We start from the raw sequence: 22,170 nt of genomic DNA, 5'->3' as shown, positions 1-22,170 counted from the left end.
AAAAAAAGGAAAAAAAATTGTTGACTCTGGTAATATGGTAGTCTAGTTTGTGTGTGTGTGTGTTTTTTTTTCTTTTTTTTTAGATATCTTCAGGTTTAAACCTGAAAGGTTGATTATTATATGACTCTCTTTCCTTTAGGAATAAGTTATTCAGTAATATTAGGTAGTCCTAATCATAAATGTGTGTGTTTCTCTTCTTTTTCGTAGCTTTATCCCAGTGTATGTCTTAAAAACCAAGTCCAGCCTAAAAGTTGTAAGGTACAGATTTTTTTTTTTTAGGTTTTTTTTTTTTTTTTTAAGATTTTATTTATTTATTTGACAGACCGAGATCACAGGTAGGCAGAGAGGCAGGCAGGGAGAGAGAGGTGGGGGGAAAGCAGGCTTCCTGCTGAGCAGAGAGCCCGATGCGGGGCTCGATCCCAGGACCCTGAGACCATGACCTGAGCTGAAGGCAGAGGGTTAACCCACTGAGCCACCCAGGCGCCCTGTAAGGTACAGATTTTAAGAAGTAAATTCTAAGAAGTAAATTCATTTACTTCTTTAAGAAATCGTTGGTTGTATTGCAGGATTTATGCTATTAATATTTAGAACTCTTCGCCAAACACCTGTTGTCTTCATTTTACTTTTAACACAAAGTTGGTGTAGAATGCAAATTCTGACATTTCTAAGTTCTGATTCTCTACCGAATCAGGATCTTCTGAGAGTCGGCTCAGCGGCGTGGCCGGTTCTGATACTGCCGCAGGTTGGAGAAGCACGGGCCTAGTGCTCCTTAATTAGAATTTGTAGCAAATGGAATAGGAGGAAGGAAGTTGGTTTCAGTTATAACTTTTACATTTTTGGAAAGGACTAGATCCTGCGACAGGCTGTCTTTCATAGAGATCCTTGTTACATTCTGTTTTCTTCTGAAGGATTCGGTGTGCCAAGAAAAAGACTGTTGGTTTGCTTTTTGTGCTTCTCCAGGCCGCTGTTCTTGAGTTTGTACTGTGATCCCAAAGTTACAGCATGCGTCTCTTTGCACTCGTCTTAATCTAATTATTTGTGTGACTTCCCTAATTTTCAAGAGGAGGAGGTTTGGACTCTATTTTATTGTGGTAAATAGACAGTTGTATAAAATCTGCCATGTGAGCCATTTCTGAGTGTGCGGTTCAGCTAAGTGTGTGCACGGCGTTATGCACCTGTCACTGCCATTCATCCGTGGGACTTTTTCACCTTTCCACACGGAAACTTTGTGCCCCTTACACACCAGCTCCCCATCCCCCACCCCCTGGCAGACACCCTGCCTCTCTTTGTACTTTCTGTTTCTGAATAGAACTAGGACTGTTCCTTATGTGAGCGGAATCCTGCCTTTGTCCTGTAGTGATTTGCTTTTTACCCAACATCATTTCTTCACGGGTCATCCATGTTGTAGCAGGTGTCAGAATTTCCTTTTTAAGGCTGGATAGTCTATTTTATGTAGATACCATGTTTTGTTTCTCTGTTCATCCATCAGCGGACACTTGGGTTGCTTCTACTTTTTGGCTGTTGTGTTTACTGTGCACTTTTAAGATCTTTATAAGTTTTTGACTATAATGTCAAGAAAAAAAAAGTGGCTCTCTCTAGGTTTTTTGTCCTTTGTATTTTTTTAAAAAAGGTTTTATTTATTTATTTGACAGAGAGAGAGAGAGAGATCACAAGTAGGTAGAGAGGCAGGCAGAGAGAGAGGAGGAAGCAGGCTCCCTGCTGAGCTGAGAGCCCGATGTGGGGCTCGATCCCAGGACCCTGAGATCATGACCTGAGCCGAAGGCAGAGGCTTTAACCCGCTGAGCCACCCAGGCACCCCTGTCCTTTGTATTAATAGATTCTAGATCCTTGAAGAATTCTACCCCTGATTTTGGTCCCGTCTATTCAAAGTATATCTGTAATTTATGTCTCGTGGCTGCCGTTGCTATTGGGTTCTGAAGAAAGACCAGCACCTAACAGCAGGGGTAGAGCCCCCAAAGTACAATGGTGGCTCCCATCGTCAGGGGTGAGAAGTGGCAGAGAGAGCAGGGAAGCGGGCGCTGGAAGGCCTCGGCGGTGTGACTTGCACATCAGGCCTCCAATAAAGAGTGCGCGACAGATATGTTCCCGTCGGGCTGATACAGCTCCTGCTTCCGGCCTCCTGATGATGGAGTTTTTATTCTGGTTCATGAAGCCGGATAATATTTCCGCAGCCCATTACATTCTTTTATGTGGGCAAACACATGGCGTCTTCCAAAGCTGACAGCTGCGATTCCCTGGAACACCAGATGCTTTTCTGAAGTCCATGGGTTTATTTTTTACACTCTGGAAAGTCAAACAGTACTCTGCCAAATCCAGCTTGATTTGAGGAGGAATATGCAAAATTGCTATTTTTGTTGCCACCTATAGACTCTTTTTGCCATTGATAAGACAGAACAGTTTATGGATTAGGAATGGTTTTGGTAAGTCGTGGTGTGTTGCGGAGGCCATTGGATCTTGCGTGGCTCAGTCATGTGATTGCACATGAAACCTGAGAGAAGAGAAACCTTTCATAGCACTCCAGACACTCTTATTTGCCTGGGGCTTTAGTAATTGTGGCCTGTGAAACATTCGACCTTCAAGATTTATTGACGGCGGTTATCTTAAGTATAAAGATCTACTTAAAAGATGTGCCTACCCTGGTTTTTTTCTATCCACAGTTGACCCTTGAACACAGGGGTTAGGGGCCTGGACCCTCCTCTCCCACCAGTGCAGTTAAAAATCTGCTTATAACTTTTTTTTAAAGATTTTATTTATATGTTTGATACAGAGAGAGAGAGCACAAGTAGGCAGAGCAGCAGGCTGAAGGAGAGAGAGAAGCAGTCTCCTAGCTGAGCAGGGAGCCGGACATGGGGCTTGATCCCAGGACCCTGAGATCATGACCTGAGCTGAAGGCAGCTGTTTAACTGACTGAGCCACCCAGGCACCCCAGAAATCTGCATATAACTTTTTATTTATTTATTTATTTGACAGAGATCACAAGTAGGCAGAGAGGCAGGCAGAGAGAGAGAGAGAGAGAGAGGAAGGGAAGCAGGCTCCCCTCTGAGCAGAGAGCCCGATGTGGGGCTCGATCCCACCTGGGATCATGACCTGAGCCGAAGGCAGAGGCTTTAACCCACTGAGCCACCCAGGCGCCCCTGCATATAACTTTTTTAAAAAAAAATATTTTATTTATTTATTTATTTGACAGAGAGAGAGAGACACAATGAGAGAGGGAACACAAATGGGGAGTGGGAGAAGCATGCTTCCCGCCGAGCAGGGAGCCTGAGGCGGGGCTCCGTCCTAGGACACTGGGATCACGACCTGAGCCAAAGGCACATGCTCAGCCAGCCACTGAGCCAGTCAGGCGTACCTGCATATAACTTTTGCTAGTCCAGAAACTTAACCAGTAATAGCCCGCTGTTGGCTGGAGCCTTATAGTCACATAAGCAGTTGACTAATGTAGATTTTGTGTCTGTCATATACCATATTCCTACAATCAAATGAGGTAAAGAAAAAATGTTAAGAAAGTCATAAAAAATACATTTACCTTACTGTAGCTTATTTATTGAAAAAAATCTGTGTATTTGTGGACCTGCATGGTTCAGACTTGTGTTCAAGGGTCCATTGTCGTGTCCTTTAATTTTCTATCCGGGATTGGCTAATATGCTTTTTATTTTGACGGTCAAAAAAAAGGCCAAGATCACCTGGGTGCCTGACATAGCTAAGTGCTATTGGACAGAACGTGGTTTCCTGCTAGGGTTATTTGGGGGTGCCCAATAATACTGTTTTTTTTTTTTTAAGATTTTATTTATTTATTTGACAGAGATCACAAGTAGGCGGAGAGGCAGGCAGAGAGAGAGGAGGAAGCAGGCTCCCCGCTGAGCAGAGAGCCCCACACGGGGCTCGATCCCAGAACCCTGGGAATCATAACCTGAGCTGAAGGCAGAAGCTCAACCCACTGAGCCACCCAGGTGCCCCCAGTAATACTGTTTTAACGGTTGAAAGCAAATGCGAAAAGAATTGCGGTGGAATTAATACGTAGATGTATTTGAGCCAAGTGTAGGCTAAGGTACCTTGCAGACAGGGAGCTGTACAAATAAAGATTTAACTGAAGAAAGCAGCGGGCATGGTGGGTGGATGTGCAGCCCCTCCCGGCGGGCCCGCAGGTCTGAACGCACCGTGCCCGGCCATCAGTTCGTGTCTGCGCTGAAGGAGACGTTGGCTCCAACAAGTGATCGTCCTTCCTAGTAAACGTATGTCGTGGGCTTTATAATTGTATGAGCTTTTACCTAGTTTGTACATGTTTAAGTAACATAATAATAAAAATAACTGGTCAACACCAGAGGTCCAAAAACCTTTTCTCTCTCAAAAGGCGCCCATGTGTTATTCAGGCTTGGTACGCACTTACCTGGAGTTCGATTTTGCTCACTTGGCGTGAATCCATGGCAGCCGGCCCCTTAAGTTGGGTTTGTTCAAAACCCAGCCTAAGGCTGAAAATAGCCCGAGGCGGGGCGGGGGTTCAGCGGATGGCTTGTTGGCCCCTGCATGCGGCCCTTCTGTGCGGCGAACTGAGCCCGTAGTGGTAGTTTGTGCGTTTGACTGTCCTTTAGTTGGATCGGCGCGGCCGAGAGTGCAAAAGAGGGATGGTCGCGACCTCGGTCTGACTTAGAGCCGTGGAAATTTACATCGTGTACACACTGTGACAGTGTCACCTTACTGTGGAAAGGTGTGTGGGGGGGTCCTTTTATATGTTCGTGATTCTTAAAGTCATGTTTGTTTTTCATGAAAGGAATTTTTTATTGTTTTGTAAATGGTCCTCAAATACAACTGTATCGAATTTTTAACTTTAAAAGTTTTAAACTTTTGGGGCATCTGACCGGTTCAGTTGGAAGGGCATGTGATTCTTGATCTCAGGGTTGTAAGTTTAAGGCCCACGCTGCGCTACGTTCAGAGATTACTTAAAAATAAAATCTTAAAAAATAATGTATGCACTGTGTTAATTCCACAGATCTAAGTTAGACCCAGAAGAAATGGAGGATGCTGCCAGTATCTCATTTACTGCTTACACTTACTCTTTGGGTAGGGCCCCCACCAGCTTTCTTTGGATATAATTGACATTCAACATTGTATTAGTTTAAGGTGAACTGCAGTGCTTTGATATATGTACATATTTGTGAAATGATCATTACAATAAGTTAATTTAATATCCATCACCTCACATGGTTACACATTTTTTCTGGTGATAACATTTAAGATGTACTCTTAGTAGCTTTCAGATGTGCAGTGCAGTATTATTAATTATAATCGCTGTGCTGTGCATTACAGCCCCAGGAATTACCAGTTTTTTTTCTTTTTAAAGAGCTATTTATTTATCTATTTATTTTATAGAGAGAGAGAGAGAGACCAGGCGCTGGTGAATGGGGGTGGTGGGGTCGGTAGAGAGAAAGAGAGAGAGAGAAAATCCCAAGCAGACTCCCCACTGAACGTGGAGCCCAATTCAGGGCTTGATCTCATGGACCTGAGAACCTGACCTGGACGCTTAACCGAATGACTGACTGAGCCACCTGGGTGCTCCCCCCCCCCCCCCCTTTTAAGTAAGCTCTAGGTCCACCGTGGGAATTTAACTCCTGGCCCTGAGGTCAGCAGTCGCACGCACCACCAACTGACTGACTTACAACTGGAAGGGTGTATTTTTTGGAGTAGGTGTTCTCTGATTCCATTGTACAAAGGAGAAAACTGAGGTTGAATTTGTTCCTCCAGTGGTAGTCTTTGACCGGGCTGCCTGGCCCAGTGACTGTGGGGCCACTCGCCAGCATGTAGGGGTGGCCCGGCTGGTGCTGGCTCACCTCCAGACCAGTCTGGATCCCACCAGCCAGCCGCCCACGCCCCACCCTTGCCTTTCCTGCTTCTGGACAGGGCCAGGGGCGTATGGCCTTTGCCTTAAAATTCCTCTTCCTTTCTCCTCTGGGTTCTCCCTTTGATCTTTGTCTGACCCAGTTCCCTGCTGGGCAGGAAAACTTCTCTCCCCAGTGCCCTGTCTCCCCAGCTTTTCTCTTTAACAGAAGCCTCTTGCTCGTGGGTGGGCACCAGTGGCGTTCAAATCAAGGTCTGTTGACTCCGGAGCCAAAGCTCTGCGTTGGTTCTTGCTGGGGCTCCCTGGTTTGTGCCGCAGTCCTGGGGGGACGTGCTGGCGGAGTGGAGGGAAAGGACCCTGGGGAGTCGCGGAGTCAGACACTCGGTAATGGACGTGGCCGGGGTGCGGGGTGGGGCGGAAGTTGCTGGTGCTCTGAGTTTGAAGTAGACCATTCGAAAAATAAAAAAAAAAATAAATAAAACAGAGCAGTCCATCTGAGTCCATAAGCACAGGTGTGGCCTCCTGTCTTTGGTCAGCGGTTGTGCGAGATGCCTCAGGGAAGACTTCGTCTGGGGACAGTGGGGCAGAGGTCGGGGATGGCTCTCCCTCACCCCGGGGAACAGCAGGGCAATGTTTACAGTTATTCTGGCCGCAGGAGCTGGGCAATTAGTTTCCCAATATGCGCCCTTTCCCTTTCGGGTGTATTGTATCTCCTCATTCTGTGGAAAACGTTAATACCGTTGACAGCAGGCCACAGCAGGCCGGGTTCAGGGCTGCCTGTAACCGAAACCTTTTCAGGGAACATCTTGTTACCTGGCCCCCGCCAGCCCCTGTGCATTTTACAAAAGTCTCTTCCCGGCTCCGCTTATGTTTACTTTCAGCGCCGTGTTTTCTGCTCCCAGTAACTGAATGTTGTATATTTAGCTAATTAATTGGTGGTTTAACTAGCTAAACCCATTTATGTCTTACATTTATTTCATATTACAGAGGGAGTATTTTATCTGCAATGTCTAAATGAAATAAAGATTATTTCTGTTTAGCTTCTGTTTGACTTTTCTTTTCCTTATAGAAAGTGGGAGACATGTATGATAGTATTTATACCAAGAGGTTTTTTTTGTTTTTTTTTAATGTTGGCTATTTATAAACTAGACACAGTTGGTTTCCACCAGAGCCTCATGAGATTTGCATCTTGTGTTTCTAGGGCCACTGGGGACATATTTATCATTTTAGTCTGGTGAACACATGGATTTTTTTGAGGGGTGCATTTTCGAAGTATGATAGAAAAGTTAAATGTCAACAAATTTCGTGTTAGAAAGGTATCCTTCCTCTCCGTGTGCATCGCCGAGTTTGTTGCTTGCGATTGTGAGGCGGCCGAGTCCTTCCCCGTGGTTTGTCACTCTCTGCGTCTTTGCGGGGCTCGCCGGCCACAGTTCTGTACAGTAGAGAAGACGAGGACATTTAGTAACCTCCCAAGGCCATCTTCCGGCTGAGGGCAGAGCTGGGATTTGAATCCAGTCTCTCTTCCCAGGGTCTGTGCTCTGAGACAGGCCATCTGCGTCAGGAGTGGGGCGGACCTGGGTTCAAATCCGGGAACATTTGCTCCTTTTGGGCTCCCGTTTCCTCATTTCAGAATAGAGAGAAACATTTCATAGAAAGATCCTGTCTAGTGAACGCATTAATCTCGGTAACCTTTTATGGTGCATACGCAGGCCGGGGTTTGGGAGTCTGTTCTCAAGCTCATTTCCCCCATGGTGTGTGGTCTTGGCGCAGGTCTTTGCCTTCTGTCCGTGCCCCCTCAGCACCTGCCCTCGGGAAGGGAGAGAGTGTTTTGTGTGAATTTCTCCAGGTCCTTCTGAAAAGAAGTTCGTCTTTTTTGTTTTCTTAGAGCACAGTTAATCGGTGTTTGCTCCTTTTCTTCATATTTAATAGGTATGTTTTTTGTTTTTTTTTTTTTTAAGAATAGTTTAAGGTTGGGATGCCTGGGTGGCTCAGTTGGTTAAGCAGCTGCCTTCGGCTCAGGAGTCCCACATCGGGCTCCTTGCTCTGCAGGGAACCTGCTTCTCCCTCTGACTCTGCCTTCCACACTGTCTGCCTGTGCTCGCTCTCGCTCGCTCTCTCTCTGACAAATAAATAAAATCTTTAAAAAAAAAAAAAAAAAAGAATAGTTTAAGGTTTACAGAGAACTGAGCAGATACTACCAAGTTTCTATATACCCCTTTATAATTTCCCATTTATTTATTTGAGAGAGAGGGCGGGCGCACATGCTCACGTGATCAGGAGATATGACAGAGGGAGAGACAGAATCCCAAGCAGTGACGTGGAGTCCAACGCTGGGCTTGATCTCACAGCTCTGAGATCAGGACCTGAGCTGAAATCAAGAGTCTGACCTTGAACCCACGAAGCCGTTCTGGCGCCCCTTCCCCATTATTGACATCCTGTATGGTGTGTTTGTTTTGATTGATGTATTACCGATAGTAAGACATTGTTATTAACTGAAGTCTGTAATTCACATTAGGATTCCCTGTCTGTGTTGTACATTCTGTGGGTGTGGACACGTGTAGAATGTCATGTGTCCACATTACAGTATCGGATGGAGCAGTTTCACTGCCCAAAAAACCCTCTGTGCTCCACGCACTCCGCTCTCCCTTCTCGGCTCCAGTACCTGGGAGCCACTGAGCTTTTGGCTGTGGCCTTCCTTGTCCTTTACTAGAGTGTCATGTGGTTGGAATCCTAGGGGACGCGGCTGTTTCATTAAACAATAGTCATTGGAGTTTCTTCCATGTATTTCTGTGGGTTGATAGCTGATCTTTCTTTATTGCTAAATAATAGTCCATCGTGTGGATGTGCCCAGTCTGTTTATCCACCATTTATGGGACATCGTGTCTGCTTCCAGTGTTTGACGAATACGAACAAAGCCTTCCACGCTGCTTCCCTTTCGGATGCCCTTGAGCTGCGCCTGCTCGGTGCTGGCTGATGGAATCGGGTTTCTTTATCAGGAAATCCTGGGCACTGCTAGAAAATGCTTCCCTAAGTTGGCCTGTCAATTAAACCTATATATACTTGTGTTTTTATTTTTATTTTTTTAGCTTTACTGAGGTAAAAATGATGAATACTGAACTGTGCATTTTAAAGATGTACAGTTGGATAAGTTTTGTCATGTATATATACCTTTGAAACCATCACTTAATTAAGATAATTAATATGTCCATCACCCCAGAAGTCCTTTGTTCCTTTGTAATTTCTCCTTTTTCCTACGGCCAGGCAACCACTGATTTACTTTCTGTTAGTATAAATTGCTTTGCATTTCCTAGAATTTTACAGAAATAGATTCACATGTACTTTTTTTGGTCTGTTTTCTTTGATTCACCATAATTATTTTGGATTCATTCATGCGTGCATAAATAAATAGTTCTTTACATTGTATTGCTGAAAAGTGTTTCATTGGGTGGGCATAGCACAATTTGTTTATTTTTATATATTGCAGCCGAAAACATTGGCATTAAAAAAAAAGAACACTTTTTAATTCTGTAGGGCTTTTCTGAGCTTTTTGGATCTGTTAGAATCAAGAGTAAAACCTGTAGTTTATTTATTTTTTATTTTTCCTATAATTTATCTTAAAACTCTGGGTTAATGTTTATGAACTAGAAAATAAAAGGGATACTTTGTAGGGTGTCCACAAAAGGAAAAAAGAGAAGCAGTTACTAAAGTCACATTCTAGGCAGAAAACAAAACTAGGTCTAAGACTCTTGGGACCTAGAGAGGGAAGGAATACCAGGGATCAAGCTGGGGGGAGAGTAGAGCAAGATTGGGGGGGCTGAGGGAGGGGGAGCAGCCTCAGAGGGGTTGAAGAGAGCTTTGAGCCGCCCCAATAGGCTGTCCTTGAAGGAGTTAACTGATATTAAGTTACCTTTGTGATCAGTGTGTGGGTTCAGAGGTTGCCTGTTTTCTAAGAAATTCCCTCTGCTGCCAGAGGTTGTTAAATAGGGTTACAGCCTTCTAGTCTGCACCTGGACAAAAGGCTTTAAATAACAAAGCCTAATTAATAAAACAGATTTGGAACTCAGACTAATATAATTAGCTTATCAATAAGTATGAATGACTCTCTGGGTTTTGTGAAGAGAAGAAATTTATCATAAGACTTGGGATTTGGGGCATCTGCCACACAGCCCTGCAGACATTCTCAGGACTTTAACTAGGCCAAAGGGGTGGAATAGTCAGGTCAAAACGTTTGTTACAGGATTCAGTTATGCATTGAAAGTCAGCCAAGAATAGCAGAGCAACTTCTTAAACTTTAAATGTGGCTTTTGAGACTGAGGAACTGTGTGTGTTTTTTTTTTTAAGATTTTATTTTATTTATCAGCACACATTAGCAGTGGGGAGGGGCAGAGGGACGGGGAAAAGCAGATCCTCGCTGAGCAGGGAGCCCCATGTGGGGCTCGATCCCAGGACCCTGAGATCATGACCTGAGCCCAAGGCAAGTACTTAACCGACTGAGCCACCCAGGTGTCCCGAGGAACATAGCCACGTGTGGTTAGGGCTGCTGGTTCCTGGGATGGTTCTGGAGTCCTCTGTTCAGTGATTGGAATGGTGGGTGTTTTCCTTGCTATTCAAACTCATTCCCTCTTCCCCCCTGCTCCCCACTTGTTTTTTGGGTGAAATGTATGTAGTCAAATTTGTGTATTTAAGTTAGATGAGTATTTGTTGGAATTCTGTCATCAAATGGAGAATGGTTTAGATGAATATAAATACAGATATGGTAAGTGGTAATCTATTGGCTTTACAGTTCTTCCTGTTTTATGTAAAGTTTTTTTGTCCTTCACAGTTTGGACTGATTGGCATTTTAAATAGCTCTTGAATTTTTGTGAGAAAATAATTAACTGGAACCTGTTACAATCTCTGATCAGGAGTGGGCAGACGATGTCCTGCTGCCTATTTTCTAAAATAGAAAGCTAGAAAATAGTTTTTACATTTTTTAATGGTTAGGGAAAATAATTTTTTACATTTTTTAATGGTTAGGGAAAATCCCAAAGAATAACGTTTCCTCACATGTAAAAAGTGTATGAAGTTCATTTCTTGGTGTCTGTAAGTCAAGTCTCATCGGTGCACAGCTGTGCTTGTTCGTTCCCGTGTTGGTGGCGGCGCCGTGTTCTCGACGGAGCCTGTCTGGCCTGTGAAGCTGGAAATATTTGTTATCTGGCCCTTCACTTCCCGGGAAAGCTTTCGTGCCCCTCTCTCCGATTTTTAAAGGTCTCTATGCAGACACTGGAAACTTACTAGAAACACTGGCCCTTTGTTTTTGATAGAAAGTTTGACAGTGGAGGATGATGAATTGGATGGAGCTCGTTTGTTTAGATTTTGAATGCCGCCTCTTTACACAGGCAGAAAAATCTGTGAGCGGATGGGTACAGTTCAGAGCACTGGGAGCCATGGTTCTCTCACTGTTCTGAGGCCCCCAGAGCACCACAGGGCTGTAAGATATTTTTAATTTTGGAGGAAACACGGGGATAGTCATCATTTCTTGGACACTGTGCAAGCTTCCAGCCCACGGTGGCTCACATTTTAAGATTAGATCACACTGCATTTTTTTTTCTTTTTTAAAATTTTATTTATTTGAGAGAGAGAGAGAGAGTGCACATGCACATTTGGAGGGGGAACAAGAAAGAGAGGGAGAAGCAGACTCCCCGCTGAGCCAGGAGCCTGGCGTGGGACTCGGTCCCAGGGATCACGCTCTGAACTGAAGGCAGCTACCCAACTGACTCCCGGGCACCTTTGAATTTTTTTTTTTTTTTAAGATTTTTAAAAATTTATTTATTTGACACAGAGAGAGATCACAAGTAGGCAGAGAGGCAGGAGGAAGCAGGCTCTCTGCTGAGCAGAGAGCCCGATGCAGGGCTTGATCCCAGGACCCTGGGATCATGACCTGAGCCGAAGGCAGAGGCTTTAACCCACTGAGCCACGCAGGTGCCCCTTGAATTTCTTTTAATGGTGTGATGATCTTTGTGGAGCCGGGTTTTCGCTGGCTGCTGTGCTAAAAAGCCATTGCCACCTGAGAACAGTGAGCAGCAGGAAATCCGAGAACGAGTGTCCACTGTGATTCCAAGTACACAGGCTCCCAGGTAATCCTTGGTATTTAGGAAGGAAGCAAAAACACGTTTTCCCTCAACTTAAATGTGTTATTGTTTCAGATGGTTACTGAGTTCTTAGGACGCACATGCTTTTTAAGTTGTTTGGCCCTTATAATAAATGGTATTTCGTTTGGCTTTGGGGCACCGTGGAGAAGTTACTGCGATTTTAAGGATGCTGTGAAGGGAAGTTTGGGAAAACCTCTGACGTCGAGCTCCCTGTGACCAAGCCTAAGGACCAAGAATCAGAAATGGCATCAGTGATGATCTTTAAGACAGCAAACAAACTGAAATCACCCCGGGCTATTGTGGGAGATGTCAGTCTTGAGGGCTTTGCAGGAACCGGACACAGTTGAACGCGGGCGGGCCCCAGTTTTCTCATCCAGGCCAGAAAGCAGAAGGCGCAGTTAATCAAGCAGGCTGGACCGCTAGATCGTACTTGGAGTTTGGGTTTGAAAGCTCGAGAGCTCCGTGTCAGTCTGTTAAATTGCATTATTAAAAGTTTCCAGGTAGCCTTACTTGGAAATTCTTAAAAGGAATACTTTACGAATACTGTAAGATAGAGGATTCTAGAAGACCTTACTAAATCAAGACTTCCGCTGTACGATTGGCTGCACACCTCATGGAGAGAAGAAATGGTTTGATGTTTGTCTTTAACCAGGAACACCTGAAACTATCCTGCTGTTATGAGTTGATGACTTTGCTTTAGCCAAATGTAAATATGCTATTTTTTTTTTTTTAAGATTTTATCTGTTTCTCTGAGAGAGAGAGCACATGCGCACGTGTTTGTGAGCTGGGGGAGGGACAGAGGCACAGGGAGAAGCAGACTGCCCACTGAGCAGGGAGCCCGATCCGGGGCTCGGTCCCAGGACCCTGAGATCATGACCCGAGCCGAAGGCAGACACTTAACTGACTAAGCCACCCAGGTGCACCTCTCATTTTTTTTTTTTTAAATTAAGTAAGCTCTACATTGAGCATGGAACTTGTACTCGTGACCCTGAGATCAAGAGTCACATGCTCTACTGACTGAGCCAGCCAGGTGCCCCAAACATGCTAAGTTTTTAATAGATTTACATGATTACTTTTCTTCTAAGGATAATTCTTTGTCTTCCTGCTTGTTTTGTTCTTAGAGCAATGGTTCAGATGCTGGGAAGTTCTGGGACTTTTGCTGCCTGTTGTGTAATAGTGACTTCTAGTCATTTCTGTGCTGTGAACCAGGAACAGCTGGTTAGTGGGATCCTTAGTGCTGTGTGTGCAGGATAAAATCCAGCCTGGGGCTCACTGGCCTTTGTGGGGCGGGGCAGGGCAGGGGCACTTGGGGGTGCCCAGCTCTTGCTGGGGTTGTTCCTGCTCCTTGGTCCTTTCCTCACTAAATTTTTTGGGGGGGCAGATCATGTGCTAGCGTTTATTTCTAGGACCCAAAGTGTTAGGAAAATTTATGGTAGAAAATCTTAAAATGGGCAGAACTTCCTGCAGCGCTAATTCGTGTCACTCCTCCTTTGCCAGGCACCTTGGTGAGGGCCCTCCCATGCCACCTTTTTTTCAGGTCTGTGACAAAGAGCACTGTCTCTTGGAGTGGCGTTAAGCTCTGGTTGGGTCTCCCTGGCCCCAGATACTTTAAGAGGACAGAAAATACCCTACCATTGTGTGGTTTTTTGACGCTATTTAAAATGATCATAGTATGGTTAAATAAGATTAATGACTTCTCTGGAATGAAACTTCCTACATGAGAAGTCTTTTTAATATTGTGGGTAATTTTTACCACGCAGTTCTTTGCCAGGCCGCGGAGAACTGTGCCGCTGCTGTCACTGCTGGTCGTCTGAAGGCCAGTGAAAGGGCAGGTGTAGCGGAGCCCGGTGCGGGCTGCGGGCAGGGGACACGGATGGGCACTGCGCAGTGACTGCTCCCTGTTGGAGGCCTGGCGCGCTCAGTGGTTCCATGCCCTGCGTCCATGTGCTGTTTTCTAACTGAAAATACATGGATTTTAAAAGAAATTCTGAAATTCTTCTGTCCTTTCACAATACTGTTTCCTGCGGAGAACTCTTGGAGCCCAAGAGTGGAGATGTGAGCGAGGGCACTGGTGACGCACACGCGCCCTCCCAGTATTTGCACACTTCTCTGGAGCGCCGCATGGCATGTGTGTTTTCACAGTAATATGGCTGATTTCCGTCACGGTGTGGTGGCAGTGAGGGCGCGTGTTGGAGAGAGGCATGGCAAAAAGAAGGTGCTTCTGGTGGAAACGGTCTCCACCATTTGCACTTGGGAGCGTGTTGGCGCCTGGCGTGTGAGCGGCGCGCCTGCCATCTGTTCTTTGCTGTAGCTGTGCCTTCCGCAGTGCAGCGCACTCCTACTCCAACGGGGAGGCCCTGGGAGAGAATCCAAGTGCTTTCGCCTGATTACTGGGGCTTTCATCTCCCTGCCCTCCTCATCCTTAGAGCTCACAGCCCTGGAGGCTGAAGTCACGCCTTCTCCACACTAAATGGTCCCTGGAAAGAAGGTGTGATCAGAACCATGGGATTTGAGGTTTTCTCAGATGAAATCCATAATTTAAACTTCAAATGTGTTTGATCTCAGAGGGAGATGGCTTGGATTGACCAGATTTTTACAGATTTCTTTTTAGCTTTAGTGGAGCCATGGTGTGTTCTCGTTTGAGGTTCCCGGTCGGTGTTCCAGTCTGCCGTGGCTGGACACGTGGCTCTCACTGAAAACAGTGGTTGGGGACAAGGATTTGGCTGTAAACGCAGCGCTTCCTTCCCCCGGTTGTGCGCTCTGTGCTACCCTCGTGCACTTGCTCATGCCCTTGGGCTCCTTTGAAAAATCAAAAATGAATTTGGATGAATAAAGTATAACGTAGACAACCAGGACCACAGCTTTTCTTTAAAAGGGCTCACCCTTTCAAAAATGTACGTTTGTAAATATTCTGTTAAGTATGAACACGTGCATTTCCAAGTAGCCCGTAACTCGGAACCCCTTCTGTGGACGAAACAGAAGCAGTCGTGGAGGTAGCGGAGCCCACCACCCACCTGAGCTCTGGCTTGTGAGGAGAGAGGGTCGGGCCCCAGGCTCCCGGGCAGTGGACACTTTCCGTATCTATAGTTCGCCGAGCTGTTGGTATGCTTTTGAGTTTCAGCACTAGACCTAGGGCTTGGAGCGCTTCTCGGAGGGTCCTCCTGGGCCTGGGCCCGGCCCGCTTCTGAGAAACCTCCCTTCTGTAAGCAGGTCTGTAAGGCCGCCCCGGGCCGTGCGCGCTTTGCTCCGCTCTGCAGGTGCATGTGGGGCAGGCCTTTCACCACCGGCCGGAGCCCTTCCCCCGGGCTCTCTCAGGCGGCGCAGCGCCAGTACAGTTCCTAGACACTTGTCCCTTCCTCCCTGTCTTCTCTTCCGCTGCTGTCTACAGGATGTGTGTTCCTGTCTCGTCTCTCAAGCAGCCCCATTCCCGTGTCCTGCGCTGTTGTGTTTGCTGGGGTCGTAACGCGGGGCTTCGATGGTGGGCCCTGCCTGTCCCTGCCCCTGCCCGTCCCACAGTCTGTGAAGTGTGGAATCCCAACTCCGAGGGACCTGGGTCACTTTGCTTTTATATTTGCTTCCTTGAGCCCTAGTGACTTCTGACACACACTTCAGCCATGTTTATTTAGTTTTTTTCCCTTATGGATTCTTCGTGGGGTAGAACCAGGTATGTGTCTAAGTGAGTTTGATGGTCGTGTCCAGTGCCGTAGAATATCCAAGTCGTTACACGGACAGCAGCTGGCTTAGTTTGTTGGCTAGATTGTGTACGGACGTAGTTCAATTTAAGGCTAGATTCTTTAAATGGAATTTCTTTTAAATGGGTTTTCCTGGCAGAGTGTGCTGTTAAGCTCATTAATTCTCAAGTTGAAATGTCTTCACTAAAATATGGTTTTCTTCAGCGCAGTACAAGCTTCTCACATCTCCAAATTGCATCCAAAGGTTAGTTAAAAACTGAAAGTACTGTTGCCAGGCTCCCGAGTTACAGGCTCAGAAATCCCTTCGGCAAGAGGAAGAGTGGGTGTAGGAAGGCGGGAGGCAGCTGAGGCACCCAGAAGGCCGCGTTCCTCCAGGGGCGAATGGGCCGGGCCCTGGGTTTGTTTTGTTAGTGAGACAATCGCTGTGTTAAACGAAAAGCTTGAGCGAATGATGGTAACAGTTCTCTGGCAAAAGCAACTTTTCCTTTTTAAGAGATAGCGAAGAACATTTCTCTCGCTCTCTGGAGAAGTTCCCTCTGGAAGAGTTAATCCTGTTCAGCCTTTCTTGATTTTTGTGTTTGATAAATGCTGAGTGCGAGGAAGTGACTTGATACGGCGGACAGTCTCGAGAGAGAAGACTTTTGGAAATCCCTGCGGCTCCCCTCGGGCGGTCATCTGAACCCAATGCGAGCGGAAGCCTGGGTTCTCGCTCCGTTCTCCCGGAGAGACTTCTGAGCGCCGAGAGAAGACTTGCCGGCCTGTTTGCTTGGGCTCATTGGCCCAAACAAGGTTTTAAAAATAGGGAAGCTTCACACAGACATTCCCACTGCTGTCTTCTCTTAAACAGCCAGAAGCTGGAGCTCTCTGGGTCTCAGAGCTCTGGTGGCAGGGCTGGGCAGGGGGCCCCTGTACGGACCCTGGGCACGGGTCCCTGGTGGGCTGCACACCCGGCCGCTCTTGGGCCGGGGCCTGAGCAAACCTCAGGTTTGTGCAGTTCCATGTCTCAGGTATGACGGTGTCGTCCTCAGTCAGTTATGTACAGAAGCATTGCTGGTTTCCACATGGCCCCCCCAAGGTGCCTTCTCCTGTTAACATTTTTCCCAACTTTTCCTTTCGAGAAATTTCCATTTTTAAAAAACTTGAGGAAGTATAGTGAATACCTGTATACATTTCCACTTAGATCAGTTAGCACATTTGCTTGCTTTCTTACACACACACACTCACATACAGATGCACACACACGGCATATGTTTGCAGAACCATCTGAAAGTCAAGTTGTGTATATGGTAACACTGTTGACCAAAATGCTAATGCACGTATTGCCTAAGAAGAGAACTTCTGCCTGACAGTCGCCATCATCACACGGAGAGGTTTAACAGCGACAGAGTGATACTGTTTCATGTGTGATGCGTGGTCACATTTCCTTAAGTTCTCTGTACAGCTATTTTATTCTAATCAAAGAGCCAGTGTGTTCAGTGGTCTTGTCTCTTTAGTTGCCTTTATTCTAGATCGTTCTCTGCTTTTTTTTTTTGTTTATCTTTCAAACATTAGCATTTTTCATTTAATTTTTTTTTTCCCATTTATTTTTAAGAGTGCAGGCTGGTGGTTCTGCGCAGTGTTCTGTAGCCTGGCCCCGTCTGGTTGGTTCCTCGCGATGAGCTCCAGGCTCACCATTTCATTGTGAGGACCACACCTGCTGTGCGTGCTCCCCACCTGGCCTGTCAGCTTGTGGGTCCTGAGTTGAACTGTTCAGTCCAGGTGGCGTCTGCTCGATCTCTCTGCATAAAGGCCCCTTTGTCCCCTCGCGAGTGAGACTGCGGGACGATTGGGACGATTGTGTGAGACTGCGATGCCCCATCTGACAGCCACCCCCGGCAGTGCCATTTGAGGGTCCTTGTCTGCACCCGTGACTGAGGATTGGTGCTTGCACAGCCGGGATTCTCCAGTTGTGTCGTTTGCTCTGGTGGTTATTGGGTGACAATTTCCCGCATGATTTCCTCCCCTGCCCGTTTTTCTTGAGTATTACTCTGAGGCTTATAAAGCTTCACTGTCTTTTCTCTTTCTGGTGCTCAAATGACCCCAGGGTTGGGGGAGGGGAACCCCTGCAGGTTGGTTTTGTGTCCTTTTGTCCTGTCTCCATCGGTCACCGAGCACATCCTTGATTTCTGATAAGTTCTGCAGATTCACCTTGACCTTCCCTTCCTCCAGACCTGTCATCGGCCACTTCACGGTGTGTGCGTTCCTCCGTGGTAGGGGTGGTATTTAGAAACCACAATCTAGATGCCATGTTTCTCGTGGCTGCTGAGATGTCATTGCTTCTAGGCCCTTCTGTGGCTAAAACTAGGACATGTATTAATGTTTGTAATTAAATTGGAGCGCTGCTATTTTTCAGAGGTTGTAGCAGCTTAGTAGGTTTTAATTGGTACTGGAAACCTGGAATCTGGGATCTGTAAGCAATTTCAGAGACTTAAGGCTTTCTGCAGGCTTCTAGAAAGTTAGGGTTTTCTGTGCCAATGGTATACAGAATTCCTTAATCTTATATATATCTCTTGAAAGATAGGCCCAGGTTAGGTGAGCACAGAAACAAAAAGCTGGATTTAGTAAGGTTTTATTCCATAAGTCAAAGAACGTTTATCCAACAGTGACGTTGTTTTAGGCAATGCCAAGAGAAATGGCATTTGGTGTCTGCTCTGTGGCTGAGGAACGGGTCTGGGGCAGGGTGACCGGGGCAGACGAGGGGCAGACGAGCGAGCAGGAGCGCGTGGAGGGAGGGAGGTGGGTGCTTTCGGCCTGTGCTTGCAGGGCTGCCGCCTAAGGTGCGCGTGAGCGTCTGTGCACAGGCATCTCCGCGGCCGGATGACTTTACCTGGAACGCAGCGTTTGTCCTGTGTTTTGAATCATGGGCCAAGCTGTGTGGGAAATGCCCTGCGCCAGCCACTCTCTTTCAGGAGTTTAAAAGCTGTTGTGGGTATTTGGAAAGTGATCTAATAGGCCTTTGGGTAGGAGAGACCCTAGCTTATGCCGTTTCTTGGCGAGTGCTTGCTTTTTTATGTAACCTAAAGAGAATTGTTTTGGGGCTCCTGGGTGGCTCAGTGGGTTAAAGAGAATTGTTTTGTTTGAAGCCCTAGTGTTCTTGGGTTTTCAGTATGTCAGGGTGTTGCAGTGTACAAAGCCAGATTTATTTGTTTGTTTGATGCATTACAGTTTGGAAGTCGGTTTAGATGGTTTTCAGTGGCTGTAGAACAAATGATAACAAATTTTTCTTCTAGAATTCATGTCTGTAGTGCTTTAACAAATTTTAGGGCCTCCTTGAGACTTTTCTGTGGTGTTATCTGAGCACTTGGATAAACTTCTTAAATGTTGTTTATTTAAAATGCATTAAGAGACAAATACTGTGTGATTTATCAAGACTATAGTAGTAGTGGGATTCAGAACGTATTTGAGTGGAGGAGGGAAGTAGATAAATACGAAGAATGTTTCTGACTCTCAAAGTAAAAACATCCAAAAAACCAAATACAACTGGTGGCCACATAAATTTGGCCTCCCTTCCAGACTGCCCTACGCAAGACTGTCATTAATTTTCTGAGAAGGCAACTCTCATCACATGGTCCAGTTCCTTCCTTCTCTATCCCGTGCAGAGGCGGTCAGCTCCAGGGCGACCAGCACTGCACCCCCAGGGCCTGGCCATGTGGTCAGTCCCAGTAGAGACCTGCCTTGTCACAGTGTCACTGCAGCCCACCGTCTCCCCCCCCCCCGCCCCCCGCCAGCTTTAGGTGCCTCTTTGCATCCCGACATTCCCTTGAGGTGCGCTCCTGGGTTCTCTTTCCTGGAAATCTCTCCCCTCCTTGCTGATTATGAACAGACCAGTGTCAGCCTTCCTCTTCCGTGCAGCCTTCCCAGACCACGAACTCTCCAAAGCTTGAGGCATTCTCTTTCTCCTGAAGCCTTTTATGCACTTGCTTATTCTTAGGACATGCTTTTGCGTTACCCTGACTCCCTTTCCTGAACCGGCTGCTTCCATTTCTCCTCCCTCCCACACCCGCTAGCGTGGGATCTGCTGAATACAGAGATGGCGGCAGCACAGCCTGAAGGTTTCGGCTGCTGTAACGCTGCAGTGTTACGGAGGGGGAGGAGAGGTGACAGGGCTTGCGGGTCACCTGCAGCAGGACTAGTGAAAACCAGCTGGAGGAGGGTTAGCGGGTGGCTCTGGTGCTTTACGGAGTTTTAGCAAAGGTGTGATCAGAGTATTACTTCTGTTCACACATCAGGCGTCTTCATGGGGCCCATCAGGAAACTTCTGCAGAAACAGCACTCTCGTTAGTTTGCTGATGCCCCAGACCACTCACGCCTAGTCCAAGGGAGATCAGAGCAGTCTGCGTTGCCTTCAGATTTTCATTCATCTTTTTAGTACCGTACAGTTCTTAAGTCTGTGCTTGGTTGTGATTGAGGTGGGAAGTCAGCCTCTCCTCCCCCACATTTTTAGGCCGCCTGCTGGAGGAGTGATGCCCGGGCCCTGGGCTTCTTTTTTATTCTCCTTCTTACAGCCCCGCACTTGTCATCCTGAGTCCAGTGGTTTCCCGCCCACACACCCCTGTGAGATGCTGGGCGGCTTAGGTTTTAGTGTGAATGTAGCAAGGTCTTCAGCGAAGATACCTTCACAGATGAATAAACACACACACACACACACACACACACACACACACACGGCAAACTCAGATGCCTGAGTGCATGTTCTGAAAGCTTGGATGAATTATATAACAAGTAAAATTTTCTTTTCTTTCTTAATAAAGTTTTTAATTTTGTGATAATTGAAGATTCACGATATATTGATAATACATTATTCATAAGGAATAAGACGGAGAGATGCTGTCTGCTCTTCAACCATTTTCCCCCACCGGTAGCATTTTAGTAAACTCTGGTACATCGTGGGAACCAGGGCTTGATGTTGATGCAGTGAAGATACAGAACAGTTTCCAAGCAGCTTTCTTTGTTATCCTGTTCTGGTCACACCCCACCCCCTGCCCTTACCCCACAGCAACCACTCATCTGTTCTCCATTTCTCCAGTGGTGTCATTTCTTTCTTTTTTTAAGAGTTTATTTAATTTATTTTATGGGAGGAGAGGCAGAGGGAGAGAGAGAGAGAATCTCAAGCAGACTCAGTGCTAAGTGTGGAACCCAACATGGGGCTCAATCCCATGACCCTGAGATCAGGAGCTGAACTGAAACTAAGAGCCGGACACTCAACTGACTGAGCCCCCCAGGTGCCCTTATGGTGGTGTCATTTCAAGAAGGTTACAAAAATGCTTAAGTCCTTGATCCATTTTGACTTAATTTTTATATAAGGCATGTATGTGGTTTAGGTCCACTTTTAGTCCCGAGGTCCATTTTTTTTTCTTGCCTATCGGTGTGCAATTTTTCCAGTAATATTTGTTGGGAAAAAAGGCTATACTTCTTCGATTGAACTGCTTTTGCACCTTTGCCAAAAATCAGTTGGGCATATTTGTGTGTTGGTTTACGGCTCTCTGCTCTGTCCATCGATCTCTGGGTCTATCCCTCTGCCAGTGCCAAGAGCCTGGATCACTGTAGCTGTGTAGTTGGCGCTGATACCATATCATGTAAAGTGGCTCCTCCCAATATAGTCTTCTATCGTTATAGCTATTTCAGTTTTTCTGCTTTTCCTTAACAGTTTTAAAATAATCTTGTCTGTAGCTTAAAAAATAAAAAGCCTTTCCGGGATTTTGTAGGAATTATGTTAAACCTCTATATCCATATGGGGAGAGTTGACATCTTTACTGTGTTGATTCTCCCAATCCATGAACATAGAATGTCTTTTTTTTTTTTAACAGAGGTTAATAATGTAAAAAGGAAGATGGCTCTGATGTAACATGTTGACATGTATTAAGAGATGCTTTTTTTCCCAGGGAGAGTATCAGTGTTGCGTCTCTGTTCAATTTCTTTTTTAAAAAATTCTTTTACAGGCCTATGAAAGGAGGTTTCCTACATGTCCTTTGATCCCGATGTTTGTGGACAGTGACACTGTGAATGAGTTCAAGAGTGAAGATGGGGCTATTCACGTTATAGAACGGCGCTGTAAGCTGGACATAGACGCACCGAGGCTGCTTAAAAAGGTGCCTGTGGGGACACCTTAGGCCATTCCCCAAACTAGAGGAACTTATATTCAAAGCCCGTGTTGCATTTGGTGTTATTAATAAGCCCTTTCTCTCTTCATTTTGTTTTCTCTAAAGATTGCGGGAGTTGATTATGTTTATTTTGTCCAGAAAAACTCACTGAATTCTCGGGAACGAACTTTGCACATTGAGGCTCACAATGAAACATTTTCTAATCGGGTCATCATCAATGAGCACTGCTGCTACACCGTGAGTAACTGGCCTTCGGGGACAGACACGAATGCGGCCGCCGCACTCTGGGTAGAGGGTTGCTTGGCCCCCACTTGTCACCGCCATCCGCTGCCTCGTCTCGGAGGGCGGCTCCG

The 22,170-nt window shown here is 46.2% G+C and overlaps 1 protein-coding gene across 5 annotated transcripts in view; it reads left to right on the top strand.

Moving 5' to 3' along the window:
* SEC14L1 (SEC14 like lipid binding 1) overlaps positions 1-22,170 on the top strand; it is a 72,894-nt gene that overhangs the window by 13,137 nt on the left and 37,587 nt on the right. For all 5 annotated transcript variants that reach the window (XM_059150288.1, XM_059150286.1, XM_059150284.1 and 2 more), the window contains 2 exons: positions 21,656-21,805; positions 21,923-22,054. In XM_059150288.1, the coding sequence (XP_059006271.1) occupies positions 21,656-21,805; positions 21,923-22,054 (282 nt within the window). The remainder of the gene's footprint in view (positions 1-21,655; positions 21,806-21,922; positions 22,055-22,170) is intronic.

The sequence above is a fragment of the Mustela lutreola genome, chromosome 15, assembly GCF_030435805.1.
Source record: "Mustela lutreola isolate mMusLut2 chromosome 15, mMusLut2.pri, whole genome shotgun sequence".
Taxonomy (NCBI): Eukaryota; Metazoa; Chordata; class Mammalia; order Carnivora; family Mustelidae; genus Mustela; species Mustela lutreola.
Note: the sequence above shows the minus strand (reverse complement) of the source record. Positions and strands in the feature narration are given on the sequence as shown.